The sequence below is a fragment of the Streptopelia decaocto genome (assembly GCF_964273445.1).
Source record: "Streptopelia decaocto genome assembly, chromosome: 5".
Taxonomy (NCBI): domain Eukaryota; kingdom Metazoa; phylum Chordata; class Aves; order Columbiformes; family Columbidae; genus Streptopelia; species Streptopelia decaocto.
Genome location: NC_138659.1, coordinates 24,348,186 through 24,372,258, shown reverse-complemented (window position 1 = coordinate 24,372,258; position 24,073 = coordinate 24,348,186). Strand labels below are relative to the sequence as shown.

General features: G+C 38.7%; 2 protein-coding genes across 3 annotated transcripts; both read left to right on the top strand.

Annotated features, from left to right (window-relative positions):
• The first annotated feature begins 1,191 nt into the window (after positions 1 to 1,191).
• Positions 1,192 to 7,541, top strand: LOC309440406 (retinol dehydrogenase 8-like). 2 transcript variants are annotated; one of them, XM_082054018.1, is made up of 6 exons: positions 1,192 to 1,289; positions 2,519 to 2,680; positions 3,917 to 4,096; positions 4,452 to 4,545; positions 6,316 to 6,499; positions 6,755 to 7,541. In XM_082054018.1, the coding sequence occupies exons 1-6, from the start codon at positions 1,193 to 1,195 to the stop codon at positions 6,986 to 6,988; spliced, it is 951 nt and encodes a 316-aa protein (XP_081910144.1). In that variant the 5' UTR covers position 1,192; the 3' UTR covers positions 6,989 to 7,541. The 2 variants fall into 2 exon arrangements, with proteins under 2 accessions (XP_081910144.1, XP_081910143.1); XM_082054017.1 differs by having other exon boundaries at positions 2,519 to 2,684; positions 3,921 to 4,096.
• Positions 7,542 to 10,053: 2,512 nt separating this feature from the next.
• On the top strand, positions 10,054 to 22,658 carry DR1 (down-regulator of transcription 1). The gene is made up of 3 exons (XM_082054020.1): positions 10,054 to 10,641; positions 16,272 to 16,435; positions 19,678 to 22,658. The coding sequence occupies exons 1-3, from the start codon at positions 10,422 to 10,424 to the stop codon at positions 19,822 to 19,824; spliced, it is 531 nt and encodes a 176-aa protein (XP_081910146.1). The 5' UTR covers positions 10,054 to 10,421; the 3' UTR covers positions 19,825 to 22,658.
• Positions 22,659 to 24,073: the final 1,415 nt, after the last annotated feature.

Here is a 24,073-nt window from a genome sequence, read left to right as displayed (position 1 = left end):
GAAAAATATTAAACTACGATTTCTTTTTCCTCTCTTTAGGTAGATCAGTTTGCCTTTAGGCTAGAAATCGATGCATTGAATTTCAGGAAGCTTTTTCTTTTTTTTTTTTTTTTAAAGCAAAGGAACATGTAAGCCCTTCACACCAGGATTTCAAGTGGAAAATCTAACCAATCTGGAATTACAGTTGCATCATACCACTAGTGGAATTCTACTAACGTAGCATTGCATAAAGCCTCACTTGCTCCTCCTACACGCACTAAATATAAATGTGCATGAGCAGCAAAAGCAATTTGCCTAATATCTGAATCAGCTAAATAGCATTTGCACTAAAATTGTGTATCTCAATGCTAACTTCTCTGGTAGAACTCTGGGGATCAAACCTGATAAATGAATAGAATCATAATTACATTTTCTCATGGGAGAATTGCTATTTTGTTGTTTGTCTAAGAAATTAATGATTCCATCCATTATACCATTCAAGTAAATTTGTTTGTTTGGATAAGGAGGGTCTTTTTTTTCCCTAATATCATAATTTCAGTTAAACGTTTCTGTAGAGTCCTACTTTTCTTAAGTAACTAACCAGTTTACATCTCTGCAAATCCTGCATTACCTCAACGTGGAGTTATTCAATCTTGGAAAACATTTTTCTATATATAATGGCATTGCAATTAGCTGGATGCTGTTCAGAAGGCTAATTGCTAATTAAGGTGGTTCTTTTTCTGTCACTCAGGTTGGTTTATAATTTTCACAAGAGTGAACACCTTTAGCAGTGGGATCCAACATTGGGTGCAGTTTATTTTCCATAGACATGAGTGGAGGACTTGACACTGCAGACCAACTATATTTGGGCCAAGGCTGTTCCTGCCAGGAGTATAGAAACTGGTTATTCCACTATTTTAAAAAGTCCATGTAGTTTACAAACGTCTCATTTTAAAGATGAATCAAGTTTCTGTTAAATATAGCCCATGTTGATAATGCAGATTATAAACTCATGCAGGAGCATGTGCTTGTCTAGTTTTTGTCTAGTTGGAGATTATCCCTTAATCATGTGGGGCCCAGGTGTGCATTTTCAGATCTGTTGACTCAGGAAAGCTGGAGATAGCATTAAAGGCCAATGACATGATACTGGAGCTACATTTAGGTTGTTGCTCCTCTGAACAAGAACTGTTGCTTGAACCACCTTGTGGAAAGAATGGCGAGAAGAAATGTCCTTATCACAGGTTGCTCCTCAGGAATTGGATTTGCCTTAGCTGTAAAAATGGCAAAAGATGAACAGAAAAGATTTAAAGGTAACAATATATCTGTTATTTATCTTTATGAAAAATATTCTTCAAGGCAGTACTGCTTTTTCCTCTGTGATCTAACAGGTGATTGTACTCAGTTTGGTGACTTGTTTCTTGTTAGTTTCCCTTCTCCTACTGTCATGAAAATGCAATACAGTGAAAATATCTTGCTTTCTGTAAGCAGATGCTGTTTCTGTACCTGTATCGAAGCTGAACAGCTACTTGAATTGAATAGTTTGCAAAGGAAAAAAAAGCAAAACCACTAGTATAAAAACAAATAGCTGAAAACATCTGAGGTATGCTACCTTGGATATACATTCACAATTGTAGTTAGCTTTGCTTCTGGCTACTAAAATCTTTGTTGAATGAAAGGTACATGCCCATTTGAGGACCAAATAAAAGAATTTAGGAAAACAGTTCTTAAATTTGCAATTTTGTCCTTAAAGTAAGTTTTATTATTCCAGCCCTGTGTAGGCATAACGGGGTGAAAAAAGGGGTTGGGATTTGTCTTTCTGCTGCAAAATGAGAGATTTGCTATGATTTAAAATGGCTGGCAAGGCAAATACAGCAATCTCTGGTAATTCAGTTTCTCACACTTACTCTTACAGTATTTTACTCCTAACTGACTGGATGCAGATTCACAGTCTTCTGGGCCACAGTCTTCTTCAGGCCACAATAATGATAAACTTAATCTCTATTTTGAGAAGTAGCTTGCAAAAATAGACATTTTTGCAAACCTAAGGAAGCATCTGATCCCATTTGTAATAAAATTATGGTTGTTCTGCTAAACATGTTGATGGTGTTTAAAAACAAAACCAAAACCAACCAACCAACCAAACCCCCCCCCCAAAAAAAAACAAAACCAAAAATAAACAACAAAACACTACATCTAGAATCCAAAATTAGGCCTTATGTACCTAAAAATTATTTGGTGGCATAACTTGATACTCGTTATTCAAAGTTTTGGTGATAATATTATCTTCATACACTCTATGTTTTTCCTGTGCATAGTGGTTTAATTGTCCTTTTGAATTTCATTAAGGTTTCAGAACAAGACTCCAGGAAATCAGTGGCAATATATATTGAAAATAGATTCTTTCTACCTTAAATTTGTATCTGGGTTCTATCACTGATATTTAAGATATACATGTAAAAGCAATATTCTTTAATGCTTCTCAGTAAGACTGCCCTGGAAAGTTTTACTTCTGATAACTGTTGCTTCTGGTGTGTTGCAGTGTATGCCACGATGCGCAATCTAGCCAAGAAAGAGCCACTCGAGGAAGCTGCAGGTCACAGGCTGGGCAAAACCCTCGAAATTAAACAACTGGATGTTTGTGATGAACAGTCTATTAAAACTTGTGTGAATAGTATCCCTGACAGAAGGATTGACGTCCTAGGCAAGTACACGATGTGCATGCCATGAACAGATAGCAGTTTTCTATTAAACAGCTTTTCAAATGCTCTGGAGAAGTTTCATTAGTGTATTTTTTTAAGGATCAAAGTCATAATAATTATATAGTGTATTCTGCTCAAGATTTTTAAGGCTTCATGCAGACATGAATGGATTAAATCTCACAATGCTTCTGTGAAGTAGGGAAGCTTGTTCGCCATGTTTACAAAGGAGAAACTCGATCACAAGGAAGTGTCTTGCATGATACAGTTTGTAGTAAATGTGACAATTTTTGCCTAAATTGGCATTTCATGTACAAGACTTTCTGCCTTATCGATGAAGCGTAGCCCTATGTACAAGGAAGGCAAACCGCATTTGGGAACTGGAACAATGCAAAGAATGTTAAGGGTACTTCCATTTTGTCTTGAGAATTGTACTTTACAAATCATTCAACAAGAAGTGTTTTCAGACTGCTTGGCTAAAAATAAATATTAACGTGTTAGTAAGATGGAAATTGCTTACACCATCAACTATTAAATCTTCTCTAATAGAAAGTTTTGGACCTGCCTTTATTTTGATTAATTATTAAAGCACTGCTTAACAAGCTACTTCTGCGAACTGTATTATACTCTAATTTGACACACAGTTTCTAGTGCAGAATGCCAGTTCTATCAGTCATTTCCCACTTACAAATATCCAGGAGGGAAAAAAAAAAAAACAAAAACAACAATGGAAGTGTGTGGTTTGTTTTTCTTTTGTTTTGTGAGGGTTTTTTTGTTTGTTTTTTTGTTTTTGTTTTACCTTGCAGATGTGAATGTTAACAAAATGAAAAGCAGACCAAAATATGGCCTGGTCCACCAATTTTTGGAATGGAGACTTCTGTTCATTCCTGTGGGTGTTGTCTGTACTCCCTAATCCTTAACACTGGATTATAAACAAATTTTCCTGTAATCTTTTTATAATTTAAAGAAAAATTACTGTTCAGGAATAAATCAGTTAAAATGCAAAACATCAGATAATTTAAATTGGATTAAAAGCGTAATTAAACATTTTTAAAATGGAAATTTCAAGTGTATTTGCAAAGGTTTAGTGACAGAGTAACATCTTTTAATCCTTTCTTTAAGGATTATTTAAGGATCATTTAATCGTTAATCCTCATTTTACTTTCAAATGCTTTCCAGTAAAGATTACAGGTTAGTGTTTATGGAGGTTATAGCTCACTGTTGTTTTCCATTTTGTGCAGTCAGCAATGCTGGAATGGGGCTCATTGGACCTATTGAGTGTCAGACCATTGAGGAAATGAAAACTGTGATGGATACCAACTTCTTTGGACTGGTTCGACTCCTGAAGGAGATTTTGCCTGACATGAAGAGGAGAAAGAGTGGCCATATAGTTATAATAAGCAGTGTTATGGGAATACAAGGCAAGTTGTGAGTTTTTGTTTGTTTGAACTAAGAGTTCAGCATTCAAAATCTAAAGCTTACCTCTTTTTATCTGGAAAAAGTATGAACTAGCACATCTAACTATTGTGCTTTGTAGATTTAACTATAAAAAGCACAGCACTTAGACCTGATTTTTATGTGTCTAGGTAGAATGGTACTACACATCTACTCTCAAGACATTTTAACAACAAAACTTGCAGAGTGCTGATTTTTTTTTTTTTTTTTTTTAGTTTTAACTCAGATTCTAGTGATTTTTATTGAATTTTTAAGATGGTTTTATTTTTATTATCTGGAAAAAAGGGCTTTGTAGCATTACTTTTTTGTTTGTACCCTCAGGTATCTTATTTAATGATGTTTATGCTGCATCTAAGTTTGCTGTGGAAGGATTCTGTGAAAGTTTAGCTATACAAGCACTCAAGTTCAAGCTGCAGTAAGTATTCAGCCACTGGTGTAAACTGTATTTTGGATAGTTTTAAATATATTCAGAGCTAGCAAACAGATTTTTAAAGCTTGCTGTTATCTAGCAGAAATAGGTTGAGAAACCCATGGAAATGGAACATCACAAAAGGCATAGAAATGTCCAGCTTCTTCACACTACATAAGCAAATAAAAAGATCTAGATGCTAAAATAAACATTTCCTCTTGAACAGTTGAAGGCTGTTTAGCTTTGGATAAAATACAGTTTATGTAACACTTCTGAAAACAGATTCTTGTGTAGACTATCATAGGAATAAAGTTATAAAATCAACCTGTAATATTTTCTTTAGAAAGGATAACACACTTTGTAGGCAGTTCACAGATAAAAAAGTTAAAGGGCTCATCATAGAGAGAGACCAAATGGAAATCCATCTAAATGGAACACAGGGTGAGATACCTATAAGGACAGGAGGTGAGGCGTTCCTGCTCTGGCAGGGGGATTGGACTAGATGATCTTCTGAGTTCCCTTCCAATCCCAAACATACTGTGATACTGTGAAGGTGGTGTACTGTTTCTTAATGTTTAAGGCAGTATGTAAGAGAATGGTCCTGTTCATCACCTGTGGGACTTTGGAGTTTGATTTGTCACATGCATATTTACATTTGTGTAATTCTGCTACTATTCTTCGTGTGAAGTCCAACAATTGTTAAATATCCATTGCATCTCTGTGTGCATAAGCATTTAGACCTTGTGCTCTGGAAGCAGAGACAGCTGCTGCCATGGGATTTTAGAGACAAAGCAGCATCCAAGCTGTGATTTTTGCATACTGTTCTGAAAAGTCTGGAGGAATTTAAAATAAATATGTTGTACTGATACACAAGGATATTCCAGAATTCATAAGATTTCATGAGTATAAGATACAGAAAAAAAGGGGGTTAAAAAAATGTAGAATGAGAAAAGTTCCAGGGCCAGTGTGAGGAGTCGTGCAAAAGAAAAGGCTTTAGTTTCAGCAGCCTTTGAGGGGCAATAGCCTGATATAGTTCTAAAGAAGAGCCTGATCAGAACTCAAGTCTAAGAAGAGGTCTGATCCTGAAGAGTGTTTTGATAAATACAGTGGCTGGGAGTAATTACTGCCTGAGGAAAAGAACCAGGAAAGAACTGACCAGTATTTGAGTGATTTGCTATAATATACTAGTGAGCAAAAGAAAATTTTTCAGATTTGGCAGCGGTCAAAATCTGTTCACCCAGAGCAAAATTCTCTATATTGTGTTTTATTAAAATATTGTAGATGGATCTTGAATTATGTAACACTGACAGCTTGACAAAGCAAATCCATGTTTGTGTAATTCCTCCCCTCTCTTTCAGCTACTTCTAGTATTATTGTGCGAAAGCTGTAACAAAGAAATCTGTGTAGGATTTTGTCCAGAAAGTCACTAATTTTGTTACAATCTTTTTAGTATTTTTCTTAATATTTGGTAAATTCTTATGGATAAATCATCCTTAGAGTCCACAGCTGTGAGTCAGCAGATAACAACTGCACTCATTTCTGCCATGAACTAAATTACAGCACTTCCCTGAAATTTAAGCTGCGCTGGTTTCTGCTGCTACGTGTGGATGAAAGGAGTGTGTGGTGTGCATTGCCTTTACAGAATGTACTGTTTAATGTTGCTTGTTAACAGGTACTCACAATGCAACTCTTCAATATTCTTTTCTGAGAAGCGCAGAGAGGTGCATTTCCCACGGAGGACAGTCAATAACCAGTGTAACTTTGATTTTTGAACAGGTTAAGTTTGATTGAACCAGGCCCAGTAGTTACAGAGTTTGAAAGAAAAGTGTTTGAAGATGGAATGAAAATGGATCTTTCAGCTGCAGATGAGGAAACAGCTGAGATGTTTACTAATATTTACCTTAAAAATTACAAACAAATTTTCCAGAGCCTGGGACAAAGTGCTGAAGACGTTGCAGAGGTAACTCATCAAAAATTCTCCATCTTCTTTTGTCTTTTATGTTTTTCTTCTTTGTAATTTACATTGCAGTGCATGGTTGGTGGGGTTTTTTTGGTAGAAGCATTAGATTTAATAAGACTTAATTAAATGTAAATTACACATACATATTTCTAGTACTTTATTCTTCCACTTTTCCTCTGCTTAACTGAAAACTAGGTTTTTACTTTATTATTTTGGTAAAGGTTCTTTAATAATTCTATTTCTTGTTCTTGACAGCATACAGTAAAGATAATTCTTGCAGACAACCCACCTTTTCGCCATCAGACCAACACCTTGTATACTCCAATGACAACTCTAAAATACGCAGATCCAAATGGAGATCTACCCATTGATATATTCTACAAAATGGTTTTTCATCATGACAAAATCTTCAGCGCGAGTCTTAACTTTATCAAATTGCTAAGGTGGAGAAGTAGAAAGAGCTTTGACCTGGGAAAACCCTCACAATGAGATTATTTAGTGCAAATTGGAGTTACTTCTTGTAGCCACTGATAACATGGTATGTTGTTATTCAAATGCCTTTGCTCTGTAATTGTGAAAAGGCACTCAAGATGTTTATCTGAGCTTAGCTAAGATATTCAGCTCAATGTGTTTATCTTGAACTTCACAGTTTGCAGAACCTTGAAATTAAAATCCTCTAACTATAGGTTTATTCTGTTTAGTGTATGATTTTACAGCAATCTGTTTTCATGGGAGCATGAGCATTGACTGATACTTGCATATACAACATACTTGCATATTCAGTATTAACCCAGTCCCCTTCACTTATTAGAATAAAATACATACCGAGACGGGTACTGTATGTAAATTTAGATACTTAATATAATTTAAATATTTTATCTTTTTACTTATTAGAATAGAATTAATATAGTCATCTCTCTATTACAATAGCATTCAGAAATCAGGTCTACTTACCAGTCGCATAAGAGAAAGCCTCATCAATCTTAAAATGTCACAACTAGATTATTTATTATTCATATATATATATATTATAATACTCTGAATGCTTTCTTCATAGGCAGTGGCTACCAGTGTATTACACATAGTGAACAATAAATTGTTTTTTAAAAGCATCTCTCAATAAAATATCTTCTTACTGTCTGGGTACTATTTTTTGAAAAAAATAACAAAATATTATCAGTAAGAAGTAATTTAAATCCTTTAAATGCCTTCAGTGTCTTGAGTGGCTGAAGCTTAGCCACAAGCTCTCCTTTTCCAAGCCATCCTAGCATTCTAGCATGAGCAGAAGGTCTTTTCCCTCTCTTTATTCCACCCTAGTCCTACAAGTCAGCTGAGGCCAAGCTGGGGACCTGCGTTTAAGCACTGTTCCTGCACAGCATTCTTGTCCCCTGAGCTCCAGCCTTGCCTCAGCACTGCCCAGTGCCCCAGGCCTCCAGGCTGCAGTTTCTCAGCACCTTCCAGAAGCAGTCCTGGTTTCACTGGGAACGCCTGGCTGGAGCTCACTGGGGACACAGGAGTTGGCTTCCTCCTTCCTTCAGTGCTTTCCCACTGAGCCTAAATCTAACGCTGTGCTGGGACTTGCAGTGGCCCTGCCTTGCCTCAAAGGCCAGCTCAGAGCCAGGCCGCTGCACACACTTCAGGTAAGGCTGGGCTTACTTTGTAGTCATGACCCTTTGGTGGGGCTCAGGGTGTGGGGGTGCGCAGGGACCTCCCTAGGACTGCAGGTTGGGAAGAGCTCGGAGGACAGTGCCCACAGCAGCCCTGGCACACAGCTGGACACCTTCAGAATACAAGAGGCAATGGCCTCAGGTTGCACCAGGGAAGGTTCAGATGGGATATTAGGAAAAAATTTCTTCACAGAAAGGGTTGTGAAGCAGTAGAACAAACTGCTCAGGGCACTGATGGAGTCATCATCCCTGGGGGTGTTTCAAAGGCACATAGACAAGGTTCTTAGGGACATAGTTTGGTGCTAGAGTTATGTTATGGTTGGATTTGATGATCTTGAGGGTCTCTTCCAACTGCATGTTTCTATAAAATACCAAGCTGGTGCCTGCACCCCAACATCAGTGTGGGGGTGGGGCAGAGGTGCAACTAGCGGCTGGGCTGCAGATGGGGAGCAGGAATGAAATGGCAGCAGAGTGCTGTGGGGCCACTCGCCACTTCTGCACGCCAGGGTGCAGCCAGAGACCCTGTTGCTGTCTGCCAAGGGCTGAGGTTTGTTGCAGGTGTGAAAAATGCAGTTGTGATTCGTGCTAAGATGTTTAATGTTTACAGATATAACCAAATGAGGCACGGGCTCTGAACCTGGAGAAAGGTGGTAAAGTTCTATGTAAAAAGTTATGAAACTTACTTATGAAGTTATATTGACAGAGGGAACTAACATTTTAAGGGTTAACTAAACATATAATGGGCGCCTGCTAAGGAACTAACACTTTAAGGCTTAGCCACACAATAAATGCTTAGTTTAGAGCTTTATGTTAAGAAGAACAGAACCCCACTGAATGCCAAGATAAGAAGTTTTACTGCACCTAGCTGTAAACTTGAGGAGACAAGATAACGAAGATTTACAGCAAAAGGGGGCGCCAGTCTGGTTTCATTCAACTTGGCAGCTTGGGTCCCAGTCAATTCAACATAATGAGCCAAAGGTAAAAAGTTCACTGTGATGAAGCTGAAGGAGCCTTCATCCAAAGACCCCCAAAGACCCCTCCTCAAATTCACCAAGTGGCACTGCGCAGGCGCAACAGGGGAGGGTCTGTGGAAATGGTTATCTGAAGACTCATTTTAATCAGAAGCGGGGAAAGGTTATGAATATGTATAAGCGTTCCTGGGGTCATTATGAATATGTAACACCTTACTGTATTTAAGCACACTTCTTATTGTTTAAAGGTGTGCGTGTTGGGTGGAGTGAATCCCCCGCGCACCCAGCGCTGTTTTGCTTATGCTCTAATGAACACGTGTTTAAGAAATACAAGGAATTGGATTAAATGTTGTTTATCCATAGAAAAAGCGTAAGTTATTTATTTCACAGGGCAGAGACATCTCAAGAGCAGGACCTGTCAGCACTTGGGGTGCAGCTGCTGTCCCCCTCTCTGCCTGGCTCAGGTGCGGTTGTCTCTGGGCTACAGCTCGGAGCTGGGCAGCTCTGTCCTTGTGCCACCACAGACACCACAAGTGCTGCTGTGTTCAGGCAACCCTTCTGCTGCGGGTCACGGGTGGGCGGAAGGCAGAAAACGCAGCTGCACAGATGGCTCCCGAGTAAATCCAGCCGCAACGCACCCACTGCAGCTCGAGGACGAGCGGCGGGTGATGAGCTGAGCGCCTCGTCCCGCTCCGGGACGAGCTCGGTGAGGGCGCAGAAGCCGCGGCCGCTCCCGCACGCGAGGGAAGGCGGCGCGCAGGGCACGCGGGCGGCCCCGAGCGCCCCGACCCGCGGCCTCGCCGCAGCCCCGCACGTGGCGCCGCCTCGCAGGCCGCGCGCCGCCAGCGCTTCCGGCGCTCCCCGGGCGGGTGGGGGCAGGCGGCGGAGGCTTGTTCCGGCTTCCGGCGGAAGCGACGTCGCTCGCAGGTCGAGCCCGTAGCCAGAGCGTTTCCGCCGCGCGGCCGCGCTCCCCGCCGGGCCAGACGCCGCCGGGGCTGAGGGCGCCGGGCCGGGCCGGACCGTGTGTCCGTTCACGTCCCTCGGGCGGTTCATAAGGCGGCGGCGCTCGCGCCCGAAGGATGCGGCAGAGGCGGCAGTGGCAGACGCCGCGGCCGAGGGAGCCCTGAGCCCGAGCAGCGCTCCCGGCTCTGCGCACCGGCGGCCCGGCCCGCTCGCCCTCCGTAGCGTCGCCTCCCGCGGCCCCGCCCGCCCCTCGCCGGCTCCCCGCGCGCTGGAGCCCCGGGCGGGGGCTGATCGCTTCCCGGGGAGCCGGCGGCAGCCAGGATGGCCTCGTCGTCGGGCAACGACGACGACCTGACCATCCCCAGGGCTGCCATCAACAAGATGATCAAAGAAACGCTCCCCAACGTCCGCGTGGCAAACGATGCGCGGGAGCTGGTGGTCAACTGCTGCACTGAGTTCATCCACCTCATCTCCTCCGAGGCCAACGAGATCTGCAACAAGTCGGAGAAGAAAACCATCTCCCCGGAGCATGTCATACAAGGTAGGCGGTGTGCTCTGCCCGCTGCGCCGCGGCCCCGGCGGGCTCCGAGCCGCTCCTGCTCTCCTGCGGCTTCTCCCTCGGTGCTGTCTTGTAACTGCACAGCAGACAAAAGGCAGGGTCTTCTGCGGTCTGGAATAGAAGGCTGTGTTGTCTGGCTTGTCAGTCGCATTGCAAGCAAAGGTTGTCTTTGTGTGCTCAGAGCCGCTGGTGAGTGTGCTCAAGACCAGCTCTCGTTTTGCCATTCAGGGAACTCTCTGATATTTCGAGTGAAGTCACTGAATCCATTCGTCTTTGGTACCCGTGAAAACAGGTCTGTTTTTCGAATGGTTCTGCAGGTCTCTTTTACAAATTGCTTTAAGGTCCTGGACTTGTTAAGTGCCTTTCGATTTGGAGAATGACAAAAGATGTATGATTGGGTATGTGGGGCCCAGGCTTTTATCCAGGGTCGTCCTGTCTGGATCCCGTAAGGAGCGAAATATTTCTCTAGGGCTAACCTTGGAGTCTCATTGTTTAACATTAAGTGTTTGTTTCTATCGTAGAAAACATTTAGATGTGGCTTATGCCCTTGCATCTTTTTCTGCGCTCGACTTCCACTTTCTGTTGCTCTCTGCCTCTCATTTGCTTTTCTTTAAATTTTGCCACAAATAAGGAGTTTTGTTGCTTCATTGTTAAGTCTGCAACAGGCATCTTTTGTCAGGAGTAATTCACTTTGCTTAAGCAAAGGTTTTTGATACCAGTGTCTGCTGGAAAGAAATTTATAGTGGTAATAGCGAAAGAGTACTTTGCTGCCTGGTAGAGATATTAAAAATAGCATCTACAGTAGAGCTAGTTTCAGGGTTGTGATGGTATTAAGTTAGTTTAAAAAGTGTAGGGTTTTTTGTTTGTGGTTTTTTTGTTTGTTTGTTTGTTTCTACTGATTCTCTGACACACACAAAAAGATCTGATTCCTTTGGATTGTATTAACTTGCTCACCAGAAGAGTTTTGAGCACTTGACTGGATTATGAACAACAAAAGAAAATATGTAGCTTTTATGAGCTCTAATATTAAATAAAATATAGGTAAATCTAGAAGTTTAGCAGAGCAACTCTGTCAAAGAAGCTCAGGATATAAAGAGTAAAACTTGTGCTTGCACATGCAGGCATACTTTGGGTATGTGGCTTTTAAATACATGGATAGTTCCTTCAACTGACCACCCAAGCATTTGAGCTCAGTTCTTATTTCTCATTTGAGCTCACAGAAATAGACACGATCTTTAAGGTTAAGGACAATCAAGAATTCACATATGAAGATATTTTTTTGCTCAGTAGCTGTGGTCCTTAGAAAAATATTTGACCTATTGCTGCGCTAGGGGTAGCCTGGATCCTCTGGAAAACACACTGAAACCAAAATGTGTGTGTATATACACACAGGTGCATGTGCATATCATCATCAGATGGTCACAAACCAAGCATTTTGCTGGGTTCTATGTCTTCATATTACCAGATTTTAGAGTGAAGAAAAACTATTTTCAAATTAGATGTGTACTTTTAGTCAGTTATTGCTAAGGAGAACTTTGGCAATGTATCCATTTTTGTAATGCTCTGGATGTGGAAGGAGTTGTTATTGGATTTTTTTGCTGTTGTTGTCTTTAGGGAGGTGTGTGTGCTACTAGCTTCTTCCAGATGCTGGTCAGTTGGCAGATGATCAGTCTGTGAGTTGTGAGGGTTTAGAACACTAACTTTGGAAACGGTAGTTGTATGTATACAGGCGTAGCATTTCAGCTTTCATCCGTCTTCATACATTCTTGGTCCTGGCTGTGCTAACTGCCTCTCAGTGTAGCTTCATGACAGTGATGCTAACAAATTAAGTGATTGAAGTATGTTTGTTGTGGTCATCCAGGTATCTTGTTCCTTTTGAATGCTAAAACTAGTTAATTTAGAAGTAAAATGAGACTGATGGCCATCGCATCACACCTGGTCCAGTCTAAACACAGGCTGCTGCCAAGAAGAATCTCTGTAACCTCCCTAGAGATGGATCTCGCAATTGCTGGTCCAACTGACCCTGTTGCTTTTTGAGAATCTAGGGGGAAGTGCAGCTTTCTGTCAGGTGACTTTGCTGACCTGACTGTCCCTGTGACAAAGAAATTACTGGATTGGAAGCAAGGAGCAGGAAGGGTATTTTGCTGGGAAGGCGGAAGGGAAAGGAGACATTACAGTTGGTGATGCTCAGCCATTGGACTGTATTAGAAGTAATCTGAAACTTGGTCACTGTTTTAGGTGTTTGGCAGCAGTGGTGCTTAAGATGCCTCTCCTTTGCTGCACTGTTAAATGATTGTGTGGCCATGTGCTGAGCTAGAATGTTGCCACTGGGTTATGCTTCAGATGGGTGAAGTGCCTGCCGTGTTTCATTGTGTGGTAGCACAAACACTTGCCTGGCACAGTGCTGTCAGCAGCACAGGGAAAGGAACGGAGAGGCTTCCCGCATCCTGTGAGATCTGATGTGGTAGATGTACTCAGACTATGCCAAGCGCTCACTGCTAGTGATAAAACACAAAGCAGCTTCCCTGGAGAGTACCCAAAGGCATCAAGGCTACATCATACTCGTGAGTGGAGATAGTCTCCGTGTTTATTGTTGAATCCCACCATCAGGAACCTGGTTGTGAGTCTGGGACTCTAATACAGAAATGAATATCCTTCCACCCTGGAACAGAAAATAGCCTTATTTGATAGTTATGTGAGTTGTGACAAAGCAGGCTTTTGACGAGAAATTAAATTTCCATTGAATTCTGAAATTGGTGAGATTTTAAATCACCGTTTTTATGAAGTTGATTACTCTGATTACTTCATTTACATAGAACTATTGTGCAGTAAGGTAGTCCATGGATTGATGGCAAATCCTGTATCTTCTTTTCATGGACTGTTAGGTTACTAGCAGTGTTTATGTTAGCGTTTAAGGTTAAAAAAACCCCGAACAACTGTTAATGTTCGAGATTTTACTTTGGAAGTTAATTCTCTTTGAAAGGAGTATAAAAAATTAAAAACCGCAGATATGAATGACCTGATTTTATTAAAAAAATCAAATGTAGAACTAATTATGCTTAGCTGATTAATTGGAGATCTGCACCTTCATGCAGTCTTTAAGAGTGGGAGGAAACTGAGGAAAAGTTGTGATTCGGTGGTTTTAAATATGAGAACTTCCCTTCTTCCTGCCAAAAAAAGGTACTGTATTTTGAGATTCAGTTGTTTAAATTTCATGTGATCATTCTAATCTCAGTAAGGTACTGAATTTTTGGCAATCTGGTTAGTCATGTAGATTTCAGACTCAAGAAACAGAAAGACTATGAGTTTTGGTGGAACAGTAGCTCTGCTAAATTAGTGATCGCTTGCCCCACATTTTAGTGCCATGCTGCTGTAAAGGGATTCACAGTCCTTCTGTGCAGGCGTTCTATAAAGCTGTGATGTGTTTCAACAAGATAGTACATTTCTGAAGTCGATTCACAGCCAGCAGAATTTTGATGCACTAGACCTATGGTGCAGATATGGCTCTCCATAGCTTTATTATGTTGAACAGTTGTACAAATCTGTCTTGGTTATATCACAAGTTTTCTTTTGGATGTATGTGTATGTGTGTATATATATATGTGTGTGTGTGTATATATATATATATATATAAAAGTCTCTACATTTAATACATAATTGGAAGTTCTTTCCATTAGTTTATTTTCTTTTAAGGGCCATTTGAAATTTCTATAAACACACATCTTGCTGGTGACTTCAGATTGTGCTGTTGTTTATATTCTGATGCAACAGACTGCCAACCCTGATCACTGTGAGTGTTCTTTTGATGGACACCTATGTATTTGCTTTATTGGTTTGTCTTAGTGACATTAGACTTGTTGAGTTCTTAAAAAATTATACTTGGTTAAAAAAATTATGACTTTGGATAGTTCACTGCATACGAGGTTTACCTTTTAAAATGCATTCTTAAATATTTATAGGCTGCTTAGCTAACCAGTTCTGGACCGTGAGACATGGATTTGCCTCCTATCTGCTGAGGCTGGATTAAACAAGTTACTGAAGGCTTTTGGTAATTCTGGTAGAAACTGTGAGCTAATTGAAAAAAGTCTTTCCAGTGTCTGCGTGTGGGCTGAGGCTGAACTGACAAACTGTCTCTGTAGTCATTTGCTTATCTCTAAATCAGTTTCTTTTAACTTTGTTTTTATTAATAATTCATTTTTCGTAAGATTTGCCAAATGTTATCTGTTAAAGGAATGGTGATCCTGCATGACTAGACAGCTTCACCATACTGCCCTAGTGAAGACAGTGTAGTAATGGTCTTCTTGGGTACAGGTTGGAAGCTGAAACCTTACAGAATGCCTTTGGCTTATTGTTTAGGTGTATGATACAATGGCATGCTGCTGTAATTATGGGTAGGAAAAGGTTGCTTAGAAAATTAATGTTAGAATATAGTCTGAGTTAGTGTAACCAAGAGCTTGTTTATGACAAGTTGTTGATGACTGTTGTGCAGTTTATTTTACTGCTATTTCTTGAATAGCTTGTGACTTAAGGTTGAAATAAAGTAAGATAAAAGTACAAACAACTACTTTACAGCATGTAAAGAAAACTGATTTGTGTGAATACTGGAAATGAACCAGGTGTTTTATTAAAATTAGACTTCTTTTCCAATATGATTGACATTTATGTAATATGTCTGGCATATTCTGTAACAGGTTATGCTGTGGGGTGTGTGTATATGTGGAGGCATGTCATACTAAATGATGAATAAGGAAACAGAGTGTGCCTTTTGTCACGTGTTCTACCTGGATTTTTATAATCCTTCCTGTTACTCTTATGTTCTTTAAAAAAACTGTTATTGTATGATATAGCTGCATTTCAGATTTCTTTGGGCAAATAAAAGTGCAAGATTTTAGTTTCTGAATATATTTTCATGTGGAGATAAATGAAAGGGTTTCTGTTGAGAAATAAAACAACGAAGAACTCATACATAATTTTATATAAATCTATATGTGTGAACTCTGCATTTTTAGCTTCTTGGCACTTGAAACGTGAATTTAGGTATTAAAAGGCAAGAGCTGAAATTCATAGGTCTAAGGTAATATTAATGATTTCTATCTTAATTGAGGGATCTGCGATCATTTTACATGCATCACTTTTGCTCTGTTATAGGTTGCTAATTTACCTTCTACGGAAGACTTGCAACAAAACTGGAAAGACAAAATCCCTGAGAGATTAAAGGTTAACAATCAGATAGGAAGGACTTCTTGGTTAATAAATTATTGATTCTGATATGTAGAAGATGGGGAAGGATGTCTTTTGAAGAATATCTGTCTCTAGCAAAATAGGTCTGAGAGCCCCGAATCCTCTGCAAGTGCAGACTTATTTGGTTGCATTTGACTAACCTTAATTTTTCTAGCTGAAAACATACATTCTTAAATGGCATAGGAGAAGACACAGGGAAAATAGCTGTCAGATCTTCTTATGAACACAGATTTTTCATCACCAGATAGAAGTGTGATCAAACTTCTTACTACTTTTTTTTTTTTTTTTAAATATTTTAAATAAACAAATTGATATCTCTAATCAAAAGTTTTGTAAAAGATGAACAATGTGTTTTCTTTTTTTCTTTCTAGCGCTAGAAAGTTTAGGGTTTGGCTCCTATATCAGTGAAGTAAAAGAAGTCTTACAAGAATGCAAAACAGTAGCACTAAAGAGGAGAAAGGCCAGTTCACGCTTGGAGAACCTCGGCATTCCGGAAGAAGAGCTTCTAAGGCAGCAACAAGAATTATTTGCAAAAGTAAGTGAAGCAATACTTGTACTGATGAAGTTGGGATAATTAATGCTGCAGATATAGTGTCAAAAAGCATTGCACACTTCAAGAAGTGTCTCCTTCCTTGTGAGTTACTGTGGCATCTGAGATGCCATTGACCTTGGCCTGTTTGAACCGGGGAAAGTAAAGTCAACAAGTAAGATGCTGCTACTTGTTAGTTCTGTGATTTGACATATGGGACTTCTTATACAAATGAATTTTATATTCTACATTTAAAAAGCATGGATGTTTGCCACTACTGAGGTATTTCCATTCTACTATAGAGAACACATTAAGAATTACTTGGCTGAGAAAATAAAAGTATGACAGCTGGTGTTCTAGGAAATTACCAGTTTTGATGCATTAAAAAAGTGAAACTATCCTTTTTGTTTCTGCCATTGCACAAATGTTATTTCTTAGGCTTTGAAAGAAACATTTAATTGTTCATATTTTCTAATTTGTGCGTTCTCATCTTCCTTTACTCTTGGCAAGACTCTGACTGGGTGAATTAATGCATAAATTTTAAAAGAAGCAGTTCAGGCATAGGAAAATCATTTGCCTATGCATGCAAACACACACGTGTGCACACATACACATTCTCTCCTTCATCCCAGCCTTCTCCACTCCCTGCTTTCCCAGGTAGTTTGTGACCATCTCCAAGTTTAAGTTACTAAAAGCCAATTTTATTTCTTTATCTTTCTACACCATTTTTCTCTTTACTATTCTCCTAGTTTGACAAGACCACCATTCTCTTAAGTAATGTGAAAATTATCTTGGATTCCTCTTTCCTCTTAGCCAAGGCATGAGTCTTATTTTCTTGAATTACTCACTTTAGTTTCCTCTGAAAATGCTTATTCAGTTACCTGTTATCCTGTCTGATTCCTGTGACCTTCTCTCCCCTTCGCTATACTTGTATCTTGCCAAAACCTGTTGTTTTTCATGTTACAACATTCCAACTATTTTAATCGTAATTGCACGATGAATTTTAAGGCATTTAGAATTTCAGCTGTTGTCAGCATGCAGTGAACTAGTTATGGTAAATTTATGTATGCCCAACTTTTATTTGACTGCTATCATTAGAAAGACCAGTATGGCTACTTCTGGATTAAGGGTGAGACTTACAAATAATACTAAGTTTGATACCTGTTCTTTATTTACTATTTTGTTCAAATAACTTGCCATGGTATACAAAATGAAAAAGCAGCAAAGATAAAATGTGTTGAGTACTAGCTCCTGAATAACGTTAAAAAATACTGAAACCATGGCCACCTTCTGTAACTCACACTTTATGTAAGGAATGACCCCTTGAGGTATGTTCTTTTTAAATTCTGTAATACTTTGCCTTAATGTTTAAATTAGAGCAATGCATGCAAGTTGAACAAGATTGTATTAATTACTTTTTTTAAAAAGTCTTTGGTAATATGGAAAATCTTTGCTTAGGTTCAAAGATGGCACTCTCATTTTTCAGAAATACTAGTTGTGATATGCTATTGGAGGTGCTGTAATTATTCTTATAAATAGTTACACAAGTGCATGTTTGTTTCTTTGTGCTAATCTTGTTTCTATTCTAGAGCATGACACTAATGCTGACTTCTTGCTCTAGTTTTGAAGTACTTGCCTGTTAATGTTATGGATGTTTGATGTCTGTAGCTAGGATGATGTGAAATACTTGCAGTCACTGGAATGACTTATCCCAACGTTCATGCATGTCTAAAGGTTTCCATGCAAGACAAGGCCCTTAACAGGTTTGGGGGTTGTTTTGAAGCTTCCTCACTAAAGTTCATCTGTGCAAGAGATGAGTTAAGTTTACCAGATGCTTATAGAGCTTCTTAGTCAATATGACTCAATTTTTCTTCTTGTTTTCCCTTTTTGAAATGGCTAAGGGATATTGTTATAAATATAGCAGCAAGGGTAGGCACTGACAAAACAATCCATCCAGTGTAAAGTGCTGAGCCTCTGATTCCTGGTGCATGAGTTTGTATCACCTGGTTGAATGTACAGTAAACTTAATTGTTATGGGGTCAGTAGGGAGCCCTATTGTTATCTTGTGTGTGCTAAATATTGATGCCTCTCCTATGTGTACAGATACTGCTATCTTCCTTTGTTTAAAACTTTACAATGTCTTAAATTGTTTTCCAACGCTTGTAACTTTGCTACCACTTGAAGTTTGAAATACTGAAGCATCTTCATTAAGAAAAGTTTTCTACTACTATAAAAAGATTTTATTTTAATGCTAGAACAGACTGAGGAAATGTGACGTTTCTTATAAGGGAAGATGCCCATTTTTTCACATCGCTAAGTAGGTAAAACTGGGTTTGGTTGTTTTCCAAAGCATTGTCTTTTGGCATCTTAAGGTTTGCAAAACCGTAAAATTTGTTGATGCTTTGGAAAAAAATAGGAAAATTCAGTGAGTGCAATGGGATTAGAAAGGAAATCGTTAGTGTCTTAGTGAAGACTGGTAAAAGTAGAAAAATAGATTGAAGATTTTTAATCTTATAAACTTTTCCCTAATGTTCACTCAAAGTAGAAGTTTTAACTTTTAACACAATTGCCTAGTATACTGTTGAAATCAACAGGAGTTGCTGAAAAACAAGTGAAAACCCTGGATAGAAAAATGGGAGGTCACCAGTTAAACTATTTGAAATGTTTTGTTAGAACATCTTGTACCTTCTAGTAAAGGACTGTGCCTTCAATCCGCATACCTGAATTTGGGAAGACCTTGCATTGCTTTGCTTTCCAAAGATTGCTTAGCAAAGTAAGATCATGGCTTTACGTTTTTGCAATAATGTGTGCCTTTGTAGTATAATTAGATGACTTCATAATTGTGAGTTTTAGTATTTGTAACCAAAAAAGTAAGAATGTTCTCATGTCTGAACTGTGATTCATGTTAAGATTCCTTGAAATAGAACCCTAAAATTTCCATTGCTTTACATCGCTTAATTTTTCCATTAAGTGGTTCAGCACAATCCTTACAATGGAGCTTGAGTACACTAGCTCCTGTCTTTTGTTTTTGTAACTGTGAATCCTCAAACTGGTCACTTCTTCAGAGGAAGAGAGAATATAGCTGGACATCTTGGTGTAAATATTTAAGGTACTTCTAGATGTGTTTTTGTATGTATAATTAATAAAAAAATATATAAAAGGAATCTGCAGGTGCTTTTAAAGATAACTTGCTCCAGAGGTTGTTCACAAGCTATGTATGGCCTTAACAATTAAATTCCTGTCTTTAGGCTAGACAACAGCAAGCAGAACTGGCGCAGCAGGAATGGCTACAGATGCAACAAGCCGCTCAACAGGCACAGCTTGCTGCTGCCTCAGCCAGTGCATCCAATCAGGCAGGATCCTCTCAGGATGAAGATGATGAAGATGATATCTGAAATTCACCAGCTGAGTTTGTCTTTACTAAGAAATATTTTTCCTGCACAATGAAAACAGTGAAATGAATGCTTACCTGTAAGTTTGTATGCATCATGGACTGGCAGTTGGTATTCTAGGGGTGTCTGCTGTTGTGTGCTGTACATGTATAAACTGTCTTTTTTTTGAACTCTTGAAGATTTAAGGTTCAGTATCATATCAACTTTGGATTTTTAATGGTGTATATGGAAATTTTAGATAGCAGTGCGTCATTTATTTGATCAATAAACAGTGTTACAAGAAACGAGTTTATAAAATATAGTGAGATTTATACAAGAAGCTCTAAATCCACATTTGCATTTCTTCCCTTTTAACTAAACTATAAAATCTTACTCAGAATTTTTAATTGTTTTTTGGGGCAGTGGTACAGTAGACATGATCTGTTAATGGGAAAAAAGCGGAGTTCAGCATAATAGAGTCTGAATTCTCAGTTCTTTTTAAATGAGGATGCATATGGCAATAAATATTATATGCTCAAATACCACACTTGTTAAAATTTGAAAATGATACATTTTCACCAAGCTAGGAAAAAGTATGTTTAATAGGAGTTGTACAAATTCAGTCATTTTTTTGTATAGGGGTGAAAAAACAAACCCATGGTTTTATTATGGCATCCTTTGACAGTCCTAACTGAAAATTTCACTTCAAAGACCACCTGGTTTGAAGAGCTAGCTCTTCTATTCTTTCACTCCAACTTAATGTTAACTGTTGTTGATGGTATTTTGTAGTCCAGATCTATTCATATTGTTGAAATATAAAGCTGGAACTTGATGAAACAAAACTGTTTTCGTTCCACTGACGTAACTGGGAACGATAAAGTATTCAAGCATAAGAAGGCAAAAGCCGAAGCTAAGAGCATGCTTACCGTAAAAGAGGGAATTTATTTAACTTTGAGTAGTCATTGTTGTCAGCATAATGCTAACATTCTCCAGACTAGATTGACACCGAATTAATAAGATACCTTGTTGAAAGATAACACTTTCTTCATTCAGATTTGTTCATAGGTAAGTCCAGGTTTTTGATAAACTATTCCCCAAGAGTGATCAGCAATACACGGAAGAGAAGTGATGTTGTAGTCCTTTTGATAGTTGATTTGAAAATTCTGTTGATTAATGGATGAGCAGCTGTTCTTTGTGTTGAAATAAAGCACAGTAGTGTCCATTGCTGAGTTTTAATGTGTTACTTGAAGTAATACTGGCATATCTTCTGGTACACTAATCTGAGCAGACTAGAAAAGCCACTTGCATGCTGCTGTAGATGATCCCATAGCTCTACCATGTGGATAGTTTTATTAACCTATGTCCTCAGAAGGTTGCTCTAGTCTGAATTCTTGAGGAGGGCTGCAGCAGTCTGTTTACATACAGATGCAAACACAAAATGATATGGCCATTTTTACATAGAAATCTGAACAAAGCACAATTGGCGTATAGTCAGATCTCAGTCACTTAGTGACTTTTTGATTTAAATTTGAGATACATTAAGTTGCATATGGAACAAATGTAAACACTTCCTTAAATGCATTAATGTTGTGAAAACTCAGAAAGGTATTTGTTTGAATGTTTAAGTTTAAAAAAGAAAAACAAAGAAAAAAAAACCCTGTCATGGATACTATATGAAAAATGTTAGGCAAGGTTTGACTGAGGAAGTGGTTTTCTGTAAAGGTTTAAGTACCAAAGGTAGAAAATCTAGTCTAGTGATACAATGTTAATGTGCAGTGTTGGCTTTTCTAATTTGTACTGTAACACCTTCACACTTTCTATTTTAAGTGAGTCTTTTCCTTTTAAATATTATTAGGTATATTTTCACATCTTTCTTTTCTGATGCAGAATTCAGGTTAACATTTTACTGCATCTGGTATGTATGGTGTAATATGTTTGGATCCTTGTGACTTTTTTTCGACATTCTTGTGCTTTTTTCATATGCTATATTCTTCAAGCAATAAAATTCTGATGTGTTTTTATAAAATTGCTTTTATATTTAATGAATAGTCTGTTTTCTTCATTGCATTTATAAAAAAAGACAAAGTTAAGACTATTTCAACTCTGCTGTTGTTTTGACCCACTGAACACTTCTTGTGACCAAAGTCTTTACAACCTGGGTGCTGTTGGGTGGCATTGCTGTTTACTGGGGTTCTTAATGCTTGTAAACAATATTTCTGGGCTTGACCTGCTCTCTTTCCTCTTGGGAATTGCATTTTATGTATATGCATTTTTATAGCCTGACCTTCTTAATTTGGAAAGCTGGACAAAACCCCTGTAGATCAGGTATAACCTACAGAAATACTTTCATTTTAACAAAGTGAAAGACCATAGGCAGAAGCTGGGGAAATAAGAGTATATGTTAGTCTCCCGTTGAATTAATTTCATGTTGATAGTCTTGTGCAGAGAACACTTGACTTATTCAGCCATTCCGCCTCAAGTATGAGAAGTGAACTCTGGCAGTTGCAGAGGGAGAATCTTCACACTGAGCTTTCAGCAAACTAAGAATTTTGTGTTACTTTCCTATTGTGCTTCCATGTACTAGCTGTTCAGTGAAGACGAGATTTCTGAATTTGTGGTACCACTGACTTTTTTTGGTACACCAGATACATGTGGTGTAAAGTTTGGTTGGTGAACTGTATTGTTACTTTGTCTCAGGAGAAACATGTAAGGATGTGTCTGTTTCTTAAATACTGAGTTGATGAGATTGTCTGTGGCTTTCCCCTAATTATTCCGACAGTCTGTTTCAGTGCTTTCACTAAGTGACTTCCTTGCAAAAGCTTTCTTTTGTTACTCTAATAAAGCGTATGTCTGCATGACATTGTGGATAATGAATATAGTGGTATTTACTACACTGAGGTACTTTTAAAGGAGGGGTCTTAAGGATCCTAGATGTCAAATACTTAAAATGGTATTTGAATTTTACTGCTTAAATGTGGCTAGTTGAGTTTGGTATTGAAACACTGGAAAGTAATTTCTGCAAGATCAGAAAAAGTCTCCAGTAGCCACAATTACAAATGTTGCTCTTCAGATTTTGTAAAAGTACCTCCATTAAGGAGGACTCTACGTAGTAATGTCTGTGTTGATATTTTGATAGTTTTGAAACGGTGCCAAATCAAGGGTATAAAGTGACTTAATGATCGTTATGGCCCAGAAAAAAACCTTGTTCTAAAATGTACACCTCAGTTTAGTTCTCCCAGTGTTGGATTGTGATTTTGTGTAAACCAAGTAAAAAACAATGTGGAAGGAAAAATGTAAGAAAGGTTAAGAATGGTGTGGTTGGATTTACTCTTAGTATTACACAATTAATTAAAGATGGAAAAGTTTTACTTTACAGCTTACACAGTGATCATGTCAGTGGTCGGTCTTAAGATGGGTTTTGCCTACAGATAAATTAGACAGTCCAGCTCTTTGATCCCTTGGACTTGCCTTAAAAGGCCACTCAGTGAATGTGCCAGCTGTGACTGGAGAATTCCAGGTCTAACTCAGTGATTAGAAGGGAGTATCAGTGAGGCTTAGCCTAGGCCAGCTGAGGTTTGCTGGAAATCAGGAATTATAGGTTCCTTTTCAAAAAATGTTTGTGCTTAGTTTGAATATTTTTTTGTTTTCCTGATTGAAATGAGTGTTTTTCTTTTTGGTTCCATGCAAACATAGCTACAGAAATGAGTAATTTTGAGAAATTAATAATGTCATTGGAAGTAGTTATCCCAGTTCTTGGATATGTGGGGAAACAAGTATGCTAGATTTGTGCATTCCTGGAAACAGACCCAGTGAATGCTTGACTTGGAAGCTGTTCTTTTCTGTGGTACTGTGCTAAAGTGCAATTGAGCCAATACTTGGGGAGTGGAGGTTTTGCAGCAAAATTATTAGACAGTGGACCCAATTGGATCCGCCAGATGCCACACATCGATCATTCATAAATCCCATAAGTGTGGGGTTTTCTATGTGGATGAGTCTAGCATAAACTTGCGTAACCTAGGGTAGAAATATGTAGCAGATGATGCTCTTGTGTATGTTGGGGAAGGGGACGTCTGATATTAATACTTCATGACTGTGATATATTGTCACGGCAACTACAGGAATACAACATGCAGACTTCTATCCCACAGCCTGAACCAAATGTTCAAGTAAGGATTGACAGTACTTGCTACAACCTGTTTCCTTTTTCCTGAGTTCTAAATGTGAAGAGCTACTATGCTTTCCATAGCTGGGGTGAAGATTTATAAGAGGCATA

Coding starts and splice junctions, on each gene's coding strand:
- DR1 (XM_082054020.1), top strand. CDS start 10,422: ATGGCCTCGTCGTCGGGCAACGACGACGACCTGACCATCCCCAGGGCT. Junction 10,642..16,271: donor CCCGGAGCATGTCATACAAG/GTAGGCGGTGTG, acceptor TTTTCTTTCTAG/CGCTAGAAAGTTTAGGGTTT. Junction 16,436..19,677: donor AACAAGAATTATTTGCAAAA/GTAAGTGAAGCA, acceptor TCCTGTCTTTAG/GCTAGACAACAGCAAGCAGA.
- LOC309440406 (XM_082054018.1), top strand. CDS start 1,193: ATGGCGAGAAGAAATGTCCTTATCACAGGTTGCTCCTCAGGAATTGGA. Junction 1,290..2,518: donor TGAACAGAAAAGATTTAAAG/GTAACAATATAT, acceptor GGTGTGTTGCAG/TGTATGCCACGATGCGCAAT. Junction 4,097..4,451: donor CAGTGTTATGGGAATACAAG/GCAAGTTGTGAG, acceptor TTGTACCCTCAG/GTATCTTATTTAATGATGTT.